Raw genomic sequence first — 17291 nt, 5'->3', positions numbered from 1 at the left:
TTAATGTTCTGGTGTGGTTTTTTTTCTTTTCTATTCTGTCATGTCTTTGCCTACCAGTATGACAGACTAAACCTGATTAAAGTAAGCATCACATTGTGCTCTTTATTTGACCCTTTACCCCTAAGATGTTTCTGTATTCGTTTGAAAATGTTAGTGCCACAACACCCGTTCCTTTCCAGATCTTTCCCTTTCACACCCTATGTAAACATGAGCTCTGTCACACAAGCAGAATGTCAGAGGCCATCAAATGCTTCAGCTTTTATTTTATTGTGTGAACTGAAAGATCCATTTATTAACTGTGCCTGTCTCACACAAACACACACACACACACAGTACATGTCTGCCATCTCTCATGGGTTTAGTCCAGATTAGCCACCCACATTAAACCTTGAGCCTTCACAGAAAAGGTGTGTGTGTGTGTGTGTGTGTGTGTGTAAACCAGGGCACCCTTGCCCTGGTGTCAAACTGGACTCTGTACACTGTAAGGTATTCGGGACAGAATTCAGGGCACCAAGTCTTGGGCCATGTGCAGCTAATCTTTTGGAGAAAAACACCTTCTAAACACACGTACACTCACACACACACACGCACGCTCACAGTCACACTCACGCACACTTTGAAAGGATGGCTTTGTAAAGCGAGATTCATTAAAGGCCTATGAGCAATTATGAAAGGATCTTTGTCTTCGCACCTTTTCAGACGAAACACAGAGCTGAGGCAAATCTGGCTCATTCACATCACAGCTATCTCTGACATCATGCCCTCCCACTGAAACAGTAGCACTAATGTCTTTTGTCACACTAACACTGGATTGATAGCTACCTGCACTTTATTCAGATGGAGAGAGAGAGAGACAGGGAGAAACACTTTCTGTACGTAATTAGGAATGTAAGGCCCCGGCACTGTATTTTGACTTAGACAGTGTCATTCTCCACACAGATTACTACACAAGTCATTAGTGTTAATGTCACGTGTGAGTCGTGAGATCGTGTAGGACGAAGTATGTACTGTTGTAGACTAAACATGCTAGGAGAACGATAATCCCCTATGGACAGGTTGAAAACTGGATCATTCAATTTGAAGACAAAACATTTTTTTCCTTATTCTTTCCTTTTTCTTGGGGTGAAATCAGTCAGACCAGCACTTCTTTAGAAAACAGGAGCCTCATGTTTCCCTGTCTGTGGTAACGCAGTGAAGTAGTAGAATCAGTCATTCAGTGGATGCTCCTGTCCTCCCTCTGTGTTCTGTGGTTCTGCTCTGACCCAATACTGCCCTCTGTTGACCATACCTCACAGTCAACACTTATATTCCTTGAAATCCAGAAGTGCTTAAATAAGACAGTAGGGGTGTGTGTGTGTGTGTGTGTGTGTGTGTGTGTGTGTATGTGTGTGTGCTGTACTGATACGTATGTAAACTCATAAAGTGCAGTTAAAACTAGCAGAATCTGCAGTTTATGTAAGTAAGTGCTGACTGTCTTTAAAAACTTCATTACCCATGAGTGACTGACTGGGTAAAGGGCAGTGTAGCAAAACAAACTCCTGACCTTTGACAACCTTCACAGCCTCAATAAATACGTTGTGTGTTTGTGTGTGTGAGTGTGTGTGTGTGTGTGAGTGTGACCATGTTCTTTTAATAGCTGTTCTCCTACCCACTCACTGACTCCATTTTCTCTCTTCTTCTACAGAAAAGCCAGAGCTGGTACAACGTAAGTAACTTGTTATTTTTGTATTTAGTCCCGTGTGTATGTGCATGAGAGAGAGTGGCAGATTATGAATTAGTGTTTGGATTGGTCAGCGTAAGTGTGAATGTGACAAAACTGATGTATAAAATCGATTCCTTTAACTCTACGACACACTGACGTTCATAAGAGACGTCCTGTGTTTGTACAGTATGTGTGTTTAAATCATCAGTCAGACAGGAGAATCTTTGTCTGATTTAAGTAATAGTTGGGACATCTGAAGTCAATGTAATGACTGAGTCATTGTGTGTGTGTGACATTCTAACCTGAAAGATGATCCCAATCTCAGAGGTTTCCTCATTATTCAGCAACACCATCCGAACTTTGTACCACCTTCACCATGAATATTTCTGTTGTTGTTGTTGTTGTTGTTTTTCTTCATTTTTAGGGGGACTTTAAAGTTAGTAATAGACAGTAATAACTGAGAAAACGCCTTTGTTCTTTCTGGAAGTCCAGACAGTGTCATGTCAAGAATTAATGTTAATGGGAGTTTTTAATGATGTGCTTTGTTGACAGTAAGAGTGAATTAGGCATGTCGGACATGTGGGAATATTGTTAAGTTTAGCCACAGGGGGGCATGACATACAGAGATTTGGTTTCTCTCCTTGTATGCAAGTGTTTTCTTCCTTTTATATAAATGCTCACAATGTCCACTCTTGTCCTTCACTTCAAGTTTTATAAAAGTTATTTTTCGTTTTTGTATTCCTTGTCCCGGTCCCTTATCTTTTTTTTTTGGGGGGGGGGGGGGGGTTGTGTTTGTGTCTGCCCCTCCGTCCCTCTACTTCTCTCTCTATCTCCCACCCCTCTGTCTCTCTCTCTCTCTCCCTTTCTCTCTCCTCCTGTAGCATGAGAGACAACACATCCTCAGAGTAAGCATGACTGATTGATTTAATTTCCTCCTCCTCCCTGTCCGTCCTTCACACACACTGTCATGTCTCCACCCGCTGCCTCATTATCACCTCTCCACTAAGCATTTTCTAGCAAATAATGTCTCCATCATAGCCTCCTCCACCGATATCAGTGACCGCAAAATCGCTGGAGAACCGAACTTTAATAAAGTCCCTCGTGGGCCACTGTAGCTCTGCAGGTGGGGACAGGTCAACCATACTCGCCACAGGGCTCTGGTCTGTGTATGATTCAACCCACAGGGCCTTCTCCACACACCTGCCCTCACATAGGCCCCCAAAGCCCAGTCCAGACCTCCACCATCTCTAGGATGTCTTAGCTCTGCTATATGTTATACTGGTATGGAGCAGAGACCTGTGATGCCTCCATTTAAAAGTGGCTCACATTGGGGTCATGAAAGGGTGGAATGGGGCACTGGCTGTGAATCAAACACATGCCTGTCAAATACACATGCAAACCAACTCATGCAGATATAAGGAATCCATTTCTTGGCTGTATGTGTGTGTGTGTGTGTTTCTGCATGGGCGATGATGATCTCCCATGGCCCTGAATGTTCTGTGATTAGAGTTCAACCGTCCACACGTGAGTTCTGAGCCCTGCGATGCAGAGACCACACTAACCAGCGGCTAATGCTAACAGCAGCCATCATTCTCTTCTATGGCTCATGTTTAACTTGTATTATTAACAGTCCTGGTTTTGCTGTGGACAGTAGCTAATGCCCGAGGGCCTCTGTGCATCATATGCTGTATGTGAGGCAATGTTACATTTACATTTGCATTTATTCATTTTGCAGAAGCTTTTATCCAAAGCAACTTCCGAAACAAGCAGAGTACAGAACAAAGCAAACAGACATTAAGGAAGTGATTGTTGCATAAGTGCTAACCGCTAAGTTCGGTATCAGACTAATCAGACTAAAGAAAAATGAGAGTGTGCTATTGCAGGGGTTGAGGTTTTGTTCAGATTTACCCATTCTTTCTGAGGAAGAGTTACCTGGGAGAAAAGGAGAGAGAGGGAGAGAATGGGGAGAGCGAGAGAGAAAGAGAGGGAGGGAGAGAGAGAGAGAGAATGTTGGAAGAAGTGGGTTGTGAACAGGCACACTAGCAATGAGGCATTGATGTACAGTGAAGAGCCAGTTTACTTAACACCAACTGTCACAAAACTACATAGAACTTTAAAGTGAATGTTTATGCTCTTTGTTTAGTGAATAATGCCATTGCTAAAGAAAACCAAGGACATGCAGTAAGTTCAAACTAACACTGAATTTAGAAGATTCTCTTCTGTTCAGTTTCCCTGTGAGAGCAAAAGGACTGAAAGAAAAAGGGGCTGAATGTGAGGGTAGATTTCATCCCTAAAACTTAGACTCCCGTGTTCAGGTCAAACAACTCAGAAAGGGTGTGAGGTCATGCATTCATGTTATTTTCGAATGTGTCATATCTTAGGGTAAGTAAATAATAAGGCTGAATAAAAAGTTCATAGAAAATGAAACTGGATCAGAGTTTATGTTATCTAAAGCATGTATTATTGTTGTTGAATAGGAAGTCTGTGAAATGCACATTATAGTTGAATAAATGGTTCAGACATTTGTTTGTCAGGCCCTTCACACAGGAAGACAAAGGCCTTCGCTGTTTGTGCCGTGTCCTCCCAGGAATAAAAGACTAGGTTTGGGCTCGATGCTCAGTCTAAACAGCCTGGAGTGCTTCTGCTTGGACAATGAATGTAGTGTGTGAGGAGTCACTCTTTAGACATGCCTCACACACACACACAAACACACCCATTAAAACACCCAACACTTTACAACCTGGGTGTGTGTCTGTGCTCTTGAGGAAAGTCCTTGTTGTATGTGTGTGTGTGTGTGTGTGTGTGTGTATGTGCGTGTGTGTGTGTGTGTGTGTGTGTGTGTGTGTGTGTGTGTGTGGGACAGCGAGAGAAAGATGCCATTATTGGCGCAGACGTCGGTGCCAGCCACCGGCAGCTCTCTTTGTTTGCCCAGGTAGTTAATGTATAACTGTTTTTACATATCCATCACCTCAGACATACACAAACACACACACACACACACACACACACTCGTACACTCTCACGCGTATACAGGGAAGAGCTCATCCCAGAGACAAGCCTCAGAACAGCACTGAACCTCACACATGTGAAGTTCACAGATGTCCAGTACAGTGAGAGAAGCCAAGAATGCCAGCACGAAGGAGGTCATTCAATGAGTTTTGCTCCGCTGACTCGGGGAGATCTTAACAGCGGATGGTTCTGAAATGTGATGGAAGATTTCTGCCATCCGGGCGAGCTTTAACATTGGTGGATGCATCTGAAGGAACTTTCCAGAAGAAGAGTATACCTCCTGCTTGACGTGAAAGATTCTTGGGCCTTGAGTCATTTACCTGGCAGAGTGGTTGTCAGTTCAGAGGAGTCTTGCCTACTCAACAAGACGAGTCTTAATTCTCTCCTCTGTTATGTGATTCCTCTTCTGTAAGGAAGGCAGTGAAGTGTTGCCTCTTATGCATGAGAAAACGAAGACAAGATTAAACGGAGGGCAGAAAAGAAGACAAGCTCCAGAGAGAGAGAAAGAGAGTGAGTTACCTTAAAGTAATAGGAGAATGAGGAACTTCAGATTCTCTCTGTAAATTTTCACTCATCTGTCTGAATTACACAGCCCAAAAACGAGGGAGAGAAAGAGAGACGAAGGAGCAGCGAGGGACTCAGCGTCTGCCTCAGTGTTAATCTTGACATTTACCTCAGACAGAAAACAGCACTGGCATGCTGACCCAGTCTTGCCAGGGAGATTAATGGTCATATTTGCTTCCGTTTGTATCTGAATTTTACCTTCACATCTGTCCCCTTTTAGTCAACTGGCTTTTTGCTGGTGAGAGGAAGCCTGAGGGGAGAGAGTGAAGGATTGAAACTGCCGCATAGAAACAGTCAGGCAAAGATAAACAACTGAGAACAAACCTGACTCTCGCAGCAGACTAGTCGACCGAGGTTACTAAGGGGCAATGACCGCAGTTCCTCTGTGTGGTGTCTGTGGGCGTGTGTGTGAGTGAGTGACTGGAATCATGTGGCAATACTTAGCATGCAGTGGTCCAGTATACACTCACTGATAGTGGTCACACCCAGCTTGGAGATCCATAGCAGCTGTCAGGAAGTCTTGGTGCTCCCAAAAAGATCTCTTCAAGGTATCAGGACTTACAAGGAAACCTACGAATTACTGAAGTCCCACCATATTTGACCTGAATTTTTTTTTTATCAGAGGAGAGACTCGTGTTAGAAAATTAAAACCGACATCATTTAGTTGTGGTGAGAGAAAGATGGAGCTTCATCTGGACTGGGAGGCCATGCTGGAGCTGGAGGAAGCCCTGACTCAGTGGCTTCTAACTGCATCATATTGGAATGAACAGTGGCGATCAGCCAGACTGAACCAGCAACTGGAAGAAGATTCCGAAAACCTTCCTGCTGTGAGTCTCCATACAGGACATGGGGTGTCAACACAGAGTTATTTTGTGTGTGTGTGTGTGTGTGTGTGTTTGCTCTGCTGTTGCCACGTGAACGCAGTTTATTGTTTTCCCATTAGATGATACCTTGTCGCCACGGGAAGTTTCTGGTGTTTTATGATTCAGAGACAAGATAGTTTTGACTAATCCATTCAGTTGGGCCTTTGTTGAGTGGTGAGTCATCATTTTCAATCAGTCTTAATTTTAAAGTAGTCAAAGGAGAACATTAGTAAAGTTCTAGTCGTGTTTACTGATGAATGAAATAATATTGAAGTCTGTGCTGCCCATTTTGCTTTTTATGATGGTTCAGAACAGGTGATGCAAAACTGATCTTAGATCAGTGTTTGTGAGCAACGGTGATTTTATGGCAGTTTCAGGTTTGTGTTTTAGATCACGCAAAGCCAGGTGATAAATCTAGAGTCATCACACATTTTGACCAGTCACTGTGCTTAGTGAAGCACATAATGCATCTTGCTTGGAAAACCAAATGGAGTTTGCCCTGTTCATTGGCAGAGTACACAGCATGTAACAGACAGGAGATCTGTCACTGAATGTCAGTGAATGAGAGGAGATCTGTCACTGAATGTCACTGAATGGCTTTGACAGTGATGACGAAGCTCAACCGTTAACTCCCCTGCATGGCATACCAACATCATTACTTCAGTCATCATCAACTCTAATCAGACCTTAAACGTAGCTCTAAACAACTGTGTGTGTGTGTGTGTGTGTGTGTGTGTGTGTGTGTGTGATTGTGCGCATCTGTATGTGCATCTGTGTGTGTGTGTAGGTGTCTGCGAGGCCATGAAAATGGGGTGTGTCTTTGTTATTTCTCAGTTGTTCTGTCTGTCCTGCAGGTTCTTAGCCCAACCTATAAACAGCGTAATGAAGACTTCAGGAAGCTCTTCAAACAGCTCCCTGACACAGAGCGTCTCATTGTGGGTAAGAGAAAACAAAGAAACAAAGGAACAGAGAATAAGTTAAAGTGGTGGATAGTGAGGAGTGTTGGCTGATAGTTTTCAAAGTGAGAGAATTCAGTTGAGTTTGTTCAGTTAGCTGTGGGAGGCACACCCATCGCTAACCAGCCTTTGTCACCCATGTTTGTTGGCAGACTACTCTTGTGCCTTGCAACGGGACATCCTTCTGCAGGGACGACTCTACCTCTCTGAAAACTGGATCTGTTTCTATAGCAACATCTTTCGCTGGGAGACGCTGGTATGGCTCTGACTCACTCAGTCCAATTTGCAGGGCAGGAAACATCGCAACAATGTTTGTGTTAGATTAGTTTTACAGAGGCATTTATCACAAGAAGATGAGGGTTACAGAATGTATTTGCATCTTTATATGACTCTTTTGTGTTTCTGTGTGTGTGTGTGTGTCTGTGTCTGTGTGTATATGTATGTGTATGTGTGTGTGTGTGTGTGTGTGTGTAGTTGACAGTGCGACTAAAAGACATCTGCTCCATGACAAAAGAGAAGACAGCTCGACTCATTCCCAATGCCATCCAGGTGTGCACGGACACAGAGAAGGTGAGACCGAGTGCTAGACTCAGAAGTGCTTCAGGACCACGCCTTTATGATAGACTTTATTTTTACTCGTTATAGGTTGCGGTTACTCCCAGGTTAGGAGTTTGCGAGGCAAGGATTTGGATTTGGTAGATTCAGATACTTAAAGTTTGATGTGTTTGTTAAGCACTCCTCTCTCTGTTCTCTGTAGTAGATTCTGATTTGTTATAATTCTTCTCTTTCTGTCTCCTGTAGCACTTTTTCACCTCCTTCGGGGCACGAGATCGGACTTACATGATGATGTTTAGGCTCTGGCAGAATGCACTCCTGGAGAAGGTCAGGCCACAGACCCAAAACGTATCCCCACACCTACATAATTAAAACATTACCATGGAAACCCCATTAAAATGCCTGGAGTTTCTGAAGTTTAAATCTGAAATGTAGCTTGAAGATCTCACCATATTTTGCTGTTTGCATGTTTTGGTGGGTGGTGATGTGACGGGGTCTGTTTTGAAATGCTGGCGGCGTGGTTGGTCTGAATAATTTGTTGCTCTTCCTCACTCCTCTTCCTCTTCCCTGACTGCAGCCTCTGTGTCCGAAAGAGCTGTGGCACTTTGTCCATCAGTGTTATGGTAATGAACTAGGCCTGACCAGTGACGATGAGGACTACGTGCCCCCAGACGACGACTTTAACACCATGGGGTCAGTCTTATCTTTCACACACACACACACACACACCACACACACACAGTGGCTACTATACATACATGCGGTGATATGATCAAGAGCACATTGAGTTTACCACCAAGCTTCTCACACATCTTTCCTGCACTTTTTTCAGGTATTGTGAGGAAATCCCCGCGGAGGACAATGATGTCAGTAATGATAACTTGTCTAAGAGCAGCGGAGAGGCCAAGACAGACAGCAGTCCACCGCCTTCACACAAGAGATCGACTACGCAAAGCACCCTGGCCTCCACTCCACCCAGTGGCTCCGACACACCCATCCCTGTGAGTACACACACACAGGCAGACACACAAACGCACACACATAAGCACAAGGCTTGTTAAGCCCATGTGATAAATGGTGCCTCCTGTTGGTTGCAGTTTGCAGTTACTCCTGAGGAGTACACAGACTGCCTGCCTGACGGAGTGCTGCTTCCCATCCCCCTACTGGCCGAGGAAGGGAACAGCGAACCCAGCGGAAGCCCTCTCACACCTATACCCACTCCCTCGCTCGACTTTAACGACAACGAAGACATTCCCACTGACTGCAGTGACTCCTCAGAGACTGATGTGGAGGGTAAGGGGAATGGTTTTAAAAATGAGGGTGATCACACATGGATATTTAAACACATGTCATACTATAGCAGTGTTTCTGTATGTGCACACTGTTAAGGATCCCTCTCTCTCTCCTTCTGTGTGCGTGTGTGTACGTGTATGTGTGTGTGTGTGTTCAGGAGAGGTGCAGGCATTCCATGAGGACCTGAATGGGCGGCAGTATATAAACGAGGTGTATAAAATGAATGTGGATGAGATGTATGCTGTTCTTTTCACCGAATCCCAGTTTATGACTGACTTCATGGAGCAGAGACGTTTCACAGGTCAGACACCTGAACTGCCTCACATTCACTGTTAGATCTACAGATTTACACTCACACTGACTCCATTATATGCAAGCAAAACATGTTTTGTAACTCTTGATGAGTGTGTGTGGAATCCTTAATGCTTGGAACTGATCAGATTTGTGCAGGCATTTTAGATAGTTCCTTATGATTGGACAGTGCTGTACACTGGGTGTAGATGAAAGAGAAAATGAAAGATAAATGTGAATGAATGAACTGAGGCTTGTTCTCGGGTTCTTGGCTCCTTAGTAAATTTAAATCTCTCTATTTCCTATCCCTTTCTTATGTTTAAACACTCACACACACTCACACACATGCACACAATCAATCAGATGTGGTATATCGTCCCTGGAAGAAAGAAGACGCTGGGAACCAGACGAGGGAAATCATGTACACTATCTCTCTCTCCAACCCACTGACCCCCAAGACTGCCACTGTCACTGAGACACAGGTGAGACACTACTATTACACACTCAGTATAACACACACTGACACTGAGACACAGGTGAGACATTACTGTAACACACGCAGTATAACACATACTGTCGCTGAGACACAAGAGAGACATTCCTTTAACAAACACAGTTAGCATGAACTCTGTTCTTGTTTATCATCAATACTTATCTCCCTTTCTCCCTGTCTCTCTCTCTCTGTCTTTCTGTCTTTCTCTCTCTGTGGTTTAGACACTGTATAAGGCTAGTCAGGAGAGTGAGTGTTACATCATTGATGCGGAGGTGATCACACACGATGTTCCGTACCATGACTACTTCTACACACTCAACCGCTACATGCTCACACGTGTGGCCAGGAACAAGTGCCGTCTGAGGTACGTGACACTGGCCTGTCTCTGTGAGCTGTATTTGCATCCCTTCACACACACACTCATCCGTCTTATAACATATCTGCTTACTTACCTGAGCACAGCTACCGTCTCGTTAAAACACGGTGTAATAATCATAACATGATGCAGACAGGTTTGAACACACATGTTTTCAGCTGACCTGTGAAAGGTATACAAGAGCCCTAGCCAGCTAAAACAACCTACCACAAACATCTCTCTCTCTCTCTCTCTCTCTCTCTCTTTCTGCCTGGTCTCAGGGTGTCCACGGAGCTACGGTATAGGAAGCAGCCGTGGGGTCTAGTGAAAGGGTTTATCGAGAAGAACTTCTGGAGCGGTCTTGATGAGAACTTCAGGAGCCTGGGTAAGTCTAGCAATTGAAAACTGTGTGAATTTGTTAGATTAAAACCATATTTGTCTTTCTTACCTGCCCACCAGATGACAACAAATGAGAACATAGCCAGAATATTTCAGTGATTTCAATGATGTTCCAATACTCTTATGCAACTCCTTTTCCCACTGTCCTTTTCATAGGACACAGAAAAAGACAGTGGGAAAAGAGCAGAACTGAATTTATTGAAGCAACACCAGAATCACACAAATGCCTTAAAAAGACATTATTGTTATTCTTTCCCTTGTAAAATCAATTCAAATTAGTGGCCAACATAGCATTGCCTCAAAGAAATGGAGCATGGACGAGTTTTGGGGCAGAATTATAATTCAAACCACTCAAATGACCCGAATCTGTTCTCTACTGACCCTAAAGCTTTGAAGAAGATGATTATAGAAGCGTGACTGTTGACTTGTGTTGTCCAGTATGCGTCTGAGAGGGACATGTTTGTGTGTGCTCAGAATTGGAGTTGGCAAAGATGACAACTGGTCTGACGGAAGTCCACGGGCCCTCACCCAAAGCCAAGACGCTGAAGAACTCCACCCTGCGCAGGAGGAAGAGAACTCTCCCCCATCTCCGCAGCCAGCACCTGGACGACACGCTCAGTCCAGTTACCACGCCAACTGACGAGGAGGTCATCCATCGCATCAAACATGTGGCAGGTCAGGTCACACACGAACACGCGGTCGCACGCACGGACTCTCACACACACACGCTTGTTCTCGGACTTTGTTATTGTATTAAATCGGCTGGTTTTGGCCACTCCTCCAGGTTCCACTCAGACCAAACACATTCCAGAATATCTCCCAGGAGATGGAGCTTTCTGCAGCGTCTCCAAACTGCTCCTCATCATCAGTTTTGTGTGAGTAACTGTGCATCCTTCCCATACACACACTATGGTCCCATACACACACAACACTCCCATACACACACCACGGTCCTATACACACACCACACAGGAGCCAAGCAGGACTGTGTGGTATGCTCATGTACAGAAAAGCCAATACACTATTATTCAATTTATTTTTCTCCTTTTCTCACTGTCACCCTTTCCCTGTATGCCTGTCTTGCTCACTCACTGGAACACAAATATTCACACTCTCTCTCTCACTCACTCATTCTGTCACGTTCTTTCACCCTTTCTTTTTCTCTCTCTAGCTCTCTCTCTCGTGCTCTCTGTCTGTGTGGTGTTGATTGCCTGAACTGAAATACATGGCTGTAACTCTCCAACATTCTTTCAGTACTTCTGAGTATAAATGTAACTTCTCTCTTTCTTTCTTCCTTTCTTTCTCTCCCTTTGCTTGCCGTAGGATCTGTGTAAGGTACATATGGAGGCCTTTAGTGGTCTTATTCAAACAACATAGTGACACAAATCAGATTTCTAGGGGAGACAGTATTTCTTAAGAATAAATGCAAACCTTGCACAACTCTTTTCTCATTCTTGGTCTGCTGTTTTAGAAGTAGTTTCTCTTCCATCTTGTGGCCTTATTCGTGTCCTCTGCTCTGTCCACTGTCTTTACTGGACTCTACACTTTTTAGACAGTGTGTTGACTTGTATTTATTATTGACTTGTGTGCTGTCCCCAGTCTGGTGCTACTGGTTTTCCTCAATGTGATGCTGTTCTATAAGTTGTGGATGCTGGAATATTCTACCCAGAGTCTCACAACCTGGCAAAGCCTGAGGCTTCATGAAAGGTAACACACACACACTCTCACTCACACACACACACATTTCCTTTTCTTTCAGCCATGAGATGAATATTTTTTTTCGTTTCTTTCTCTGTTTATAGTAAACTGCCACAGACACAGTTGGAGTGGGCCCAGCTCTTGGAGTCTCAGCAGCGTTACCATGACGCTGAGCTGCAGAAATGGCGAGAAGTTATCAAGTCCTCAGTCCTGCTCCTGGATCAGGTACAGAAAATATCACACAACAGTTAACAACAGACTTCTTTTATATGTTATACTGAATGAAATTACAGATTTAAACCAAACTGTTAAATATCTCCATGGTGTTGAAGCTACTTCAAGTAATCATGTCGTGTCTTTGTGTGTGTGTGTGTGTGTGTGTGTGTGTGTGTGTGTGTGTGTGTGTGTGTGTGTGTGTGTGTGCGCGTGTGTGTGTGTGTATGTGTGTGTGTACGTGCATGCGCGTATGTGTGTGCTTGTTCCTCTGTGTGTTTGTGTACGTGCGTGTGTGTGTGTGAACAGATGAAGGACTCTTTGCTGAATCTACAGAGGGGTGTTGGTTTGAGAGACTACAGCTCAGACACAGAGGAGAAACAGACTTATCACTGACACTCCCTCATTCAGGCCTCCAGGGAATTCCGTGCAATGCAGAGCCATTTGTGTGTGTGAGTGCGTGTGTATAAACATGCATACCGGATCAAGACCATGGCAACCGACCTGAAATCAGTGTGTGTTACTATGCAACAAACAGAGAGGAGAGCGAAAAAGAGGACAGAAGAGGAGAGAGAGATAGACAGAGAGTCAATCAGCATATGTGTGCTGGTCCCCAAGAACAGAGGGACCTCTTGCTGCCTGGCCGCCAATCACAGACAGCAGAAAACCGGCCAAGTAACACACACAACAGAAAACAGGACACGCCTTCTACATCAGTGGGGAGCGTGTCATCTCTGATGCGCTTACGGAAGGCAACGGCCATAGGGAGCAGCTGTGGACATGCACTTGTTTCTATATTTTTTCCTTATCTTTAACCCTGGAGCACTTGGATGCACCATAAACCAAGCAGAAAAGAAGAGGAGAGGAGGGGGGGGGGGGGCATGCTGTTAATTAATCTTTCCTCCACCCCCACCTGTACAAACGAAAAACAAAATGATTTATTTCCTTTGGACTACAGGAACAAAGGCTGTGGAAAAGAGGGAGGGAGGGGGAAGCATTTCTGTAGTCTCTTGAGTCTATTCTTGTAATGTCCAAACAGCGTATCGTGCGCCTGTAAGGCTGACGGGTCCCTTTTCTCACAGCAGTGGGCAGAAGAGCAGGGGCCAGAGCTTGGTCCTGCCTGCTCTGTGTGCGCGTGTGCCGCCAGGGCAGGGCTGGTAACCCTGCCCGCTCCTTTCCATAGAATAGCTTTATATATTTACTTCAGTAACTTATAGATTCTTATTGAATTCAAACTTTTCATTTTGGTGACGTTTGCATTCGATTTTAAGCCCTTGCTATGCTAAAACGTGTGACAGATGAATGTTGAGGGTGAAAAAGCCACCAAACAAAATGGAGGATTGAGAGGGAGGTGTCTCAGGAGAGCAGACGGCGCCTGTGATTAATGTAGCGTAGTGACAGACTCTCTTTGTAATGGTCTCCTCTGAGGTAAGACCGTAAGCAGTGGAGGCAGATGCTCTATGGCTCTCAGAATGGTGAAATAGGTTTTGCAGCCAGCCAGGTTTTTGAATTCTGGTTCTGAGAAAAATTTGCAGTGTTACCATACTGAATTGTTTAATGCTAGGGAACACAGCGATGTCAGAATTGTTGAGCCAAACTAGTATTGTGACAGTGCTTAAACCGTGGCATTGTTTAATTTATGCTACTGTATTGTGTAAAGAAATGAGTAATGTAAGATTGTTTGATGAGAAAATGGTCCTGGACCAGAAATGATCCCATGTGATGATGAGAAAAGGGAAACCACAGCCAGAGAACACAGAGTGTTAGATTTTATATGTCAATGTTTGATGATGAAACTGTGACTGCATCTCCTGAAAACATTTTATGATTTGAAGAGTATATATGGATATATGAGAATATATATAGATACAGTACATATATATGGATATATATATTGATTGCAGATATTTATTGTTAATTAATGTAAATAGAAACTTATCAAAGCTCTAAACTGGTTAATGGATTTTTAAAAGGAGAGAAAAAGATTCTTCAGATTTGCACACAAACACGTCTGTGACGTGTATGTGTGTGTGTGTGTGCGTGTGTGTGTGCGTGCGTGCGTGCCTGTGTGACGTGTGTATGTGTGTGTATGAATGAGGGAGGAGTGAGTGCGGTAGTTTGAGTTTTAACCATTCCACTCTGTGTGTGTGTGTGTGTGTGTGTGTGTGTGTGTGTGTGTGTGTGTATGTACTGATTCCTCCAAGACTAGCACAGGAAGTTAAACTGCCTTTCTCCTGTCCTGTGGGTTGAACCAGCCGGGCTGCTGATTTGAGCTCAGCTGTGCTCTGGAGGGTTGAGTGGTTTACAGTTCTGCATAAGCCTCACACACACAGACGCTCATTCTCTTCCCCCATGCATTCAGAATGGACATCACCCCCAACAGTCTTCAGCCCTGTTAATGCCACTGAAAGAAAAGGGTCAGCTAGTCACCTTGTCACTCACTTGATTTTAGCTATTTAGGATCAGGCTCTTCCATTTTTTTCTTTTTTTTCAAATTTTGCTCCCTTTGTCTTTTGGCATGAACCTTGTCAGTTACTTCTTCATTTATCTGTTAGTTTGATTCCTAAATGAGTTCTAACACATGAGAGGTATTGTGGCCAACATTGGAACGGATAGCTTTTTACAGCAGGTGGGCAAATACAAAGTGCACTCAATTAGTCTGAACCAAAAATATATAAATAAATATTTGTACAGCCCTTGGAAATCATATTATTGGTATTAAACAATGAGAAACCCACTTTTGTGGGAAAATTCTATAATGGAAGCACTAGCAAAAAGAAAAAATATGTATATTTAAAGATGCACTTTATGGGTGATGGAAACGGGATGAGTGAGAGAATGTACTGTATTAGAGTTGATATCTGAGCTGGAGGTCCCAAAGCTGATATGTCACTGCTTAACGACGTTAGTTAGTGGACCGATGGAGGGCTGGGCATAATGATGGTGGTTGTCACCGAGGGTCTCTCTTTTTTTTTTTTTATTTAATATTGATATGAAAAGGACCACGAATGAAGTGCACAACTGACATGATCATGTGACCTTAGTTTTGTACATATGTTTTTGGATTGCGATGACATAGATGGACAGGATTTCTGTGTATTTAGCTAAATGACAAAATCTTTTTCTTTAAAGCGTGTTTTTAAATGGGGACCTTAAAGTGGCATTTGGTATTTTTCTGTAGGGTTCATTCAGGCGCCAGTTCCAAGTGTTGCTTTTAGGTGATTGTACTGTTCAGATTTTATCAATATTTTTGTAATTCTTTTCGCCACTTCATCTTCTTTAGTGTGAGCACTATGTTCAGTCACAAAAGAGACAAGAATGAATTGGTATTGTAGATTTTGCAGCATTTTTTTGTAGCCTTGACAGATTTACAACTATATACCACAAATCTTCAGCTCAGGCAGTCACCAATTCAGGTTACTGAATGCAAAAGGTAGAGTATGCTTTTGGCTTTGGATTTGGTGTGCTGGATTTGTTATGATAAAGGGGAAAGATCATGGTTATTTTGATTATTTGGTTACCTTTTAGACTAAAGATTACTGTGCTAGGGAATGTCTCTGTCGTATAGAGATTACATTGACAGCAGATTTTGACCCATGTCACTGACATACATTTATGAGTAACTGAATATCTGTGTGTCCATGTCTCAGTGTGAGTGTGTGTTTTCTTTTCTTAGGCTGTATGAAAGAGTGATCAATGAAAATGCTGTTTTGTTTGACTGGTTTTTCTATTCTGATGTTCATTAAAAGACTCAGAAGCTTGACATTTGTTAACCATCCTCCTGTATTGATCTGAAGGAGGTGATCTATGATTGATGCCAGTGATTTTAAACTTGACCGAACTCTTGCTCATTCCGCTGATTATATAGTGTCTGAAAATGAAACTGAAGCATTTTCACTGTTTTCAGTTCCTCAGAACACAAATATGTGGATGCTACTGGTTCTCTGTCTTTCTTTGACATGTTGTTTTAAAGAGTGTCTTATTCCACTTCACCCATGTGTGCTAATTGACTTTGGTTTAGCTGCACTGTGTTAACCACATCAGAATCTGACTCGTTTCATATTTGAAATACAAAATGGTGACATCACACTCCGAATTACACTGAGGTATCAGTGTAACAACTAACCCTACTCTGTTAACAAAGAGCTTTACTGGGTAAAGCAGTATAATTAAGTTACAGTCTTAAATTTGATTCTTTAGATATCTAGGCTGCCGCAGTAGAAAGTTTAGACATATGCATAAATCTCGTTTAAAATCACCACTCCATTAGAGTGTCATTTACAGCGTGTACGGTGTCAACACAGGCACCTCCCGAGGCATTTTTGAGAACTTGTTGGTATATAACAGAGTGAATAGTCATATTCTCACCACAAAACCCTGTTAGCACACTGCTAATGTTACATCAAATGTCTCATTTTCAGGAATGTGTTCACTGGACTTATTCGTTATGGTATACCCCATTTCCACCTCATGACCTAACTGGTATAACTGTTTGAAAGAAGAATCTTAAATGTACATTTTTAGTGCTGTTTTGATCTTTAGACCAGAGTCATGGATTAACACATAATATGAATGCATATGCACTGTCTGTATATGTTGAGTACACCTGTAGTTGTCCACTGACATTGGAACCAAATCTGCGCTGTGCGCAGGTCTCCGCTCCACCGACCACTCTGCCTGATAGAGACTACTCTGAAGTGGCTTTCTGATCTCTGTGAAGTAGAGACATTATGAATGAAATATGTTCAACAAACTTCCCCAAAGTGTCTGTTTGATTATTTATCTGTCTCTCTATCTATCTATCTATCTATCTATCTATCTGTCCAGCTATTTGTCTGTCTTTCTTTCTCTTTGTATTTTTTTTATTATGTCTGACTCAGTGTGTTATATATGAGGTAGC

The 17291-nt window shown here is 43.2% G+C and overlaps 1 protein-coding gene across 2 annotated transcripts in view; it reads left to right on the top strand.

Annotated features, from left to right (window-relative positions):
• Window positions 1–13258, top strand: part of gramd1bb (GRAM domain containing 1Bb) — a 16471-nt gene extending 3213 nt beyond the window's left edge. For both annotated transcript variants that reach the window (XM_030794415.1, XM_030794416.1), the window contains 18 exons: window positions 1685–1705; window positions 6993–7077; window positions 7247–7350; window positions 7569–7664; window positions 7896–7976; window positions 8227–8342; window positions 8482–8650; window positions 8747–8942; window positions 9100–9243; window positions 9597–9715; window positions 9948–10090; window positions 10363–10466; window positions 10955–11155; window positions 11265–11355; window positions 11804–11815; window positions 12080–12187; window positions 12283–12403; window positions 12701–13258. In XM_030794415.1, coding sequence (XP_030650275.1) covers window positions 1685–1705; window positions 6993–7077; window positions 7247–7350; window positions 7569–7664; window positions 7896–7976; window positions 8227–8342; window positions 8482–8650; window positions 8747–8942; window positions 9100–9243; window positions 9597–9715; window positions 9948–10090; window positions 10363–10466; window positions 10955–11155; window positions 11265–11355; window positions 11804–11815; window positions 12080–12187; window positions 12283–12403; window positions 12701–12787 — 1998 coding nt within the window. In that variant the 3' untranslated portion in view covers window positions 12788–13258. The remainder of the gene's footprint in view (window positions 1–1684; window positions 1706–6992; window positions 7078–7246; window positions 7351–7568; window positions 7665–7895; window positions 7977–8226; window positions 8343–8481; window positions 8651–8746; window positions 8943–9099; window positions 9244–9596; window positions 9716–9947; window positions 10091–10362; window positions 10467–10954; window positions 11156–11264; window positions 11356–11803; window positions 11816–12079; window positions 12188–12282; window positions 12404–12700) is intronic.
• Window positions 13259–17291: the final 4033 nt, after the last annotated feature.

This window comes from Chanos chanos, chromosome 2 (assembly GCF_902362185.1).
Source record: "Chanos chanos chromosome 2, fChaCha1.1, whole genome shotgun sequence".
Lineage (NCBI taxonomy): Eukaryota > Metazoa > Chordata > Actinopteri > Gonorynchiformes > Chanidae > Chanos > Chanos chanos.
The sequence above is the reverse complement of the archived record's forward strand: the minus strand, read 5'-3'. Positions and strand labels throughout refer to the sequence as shown.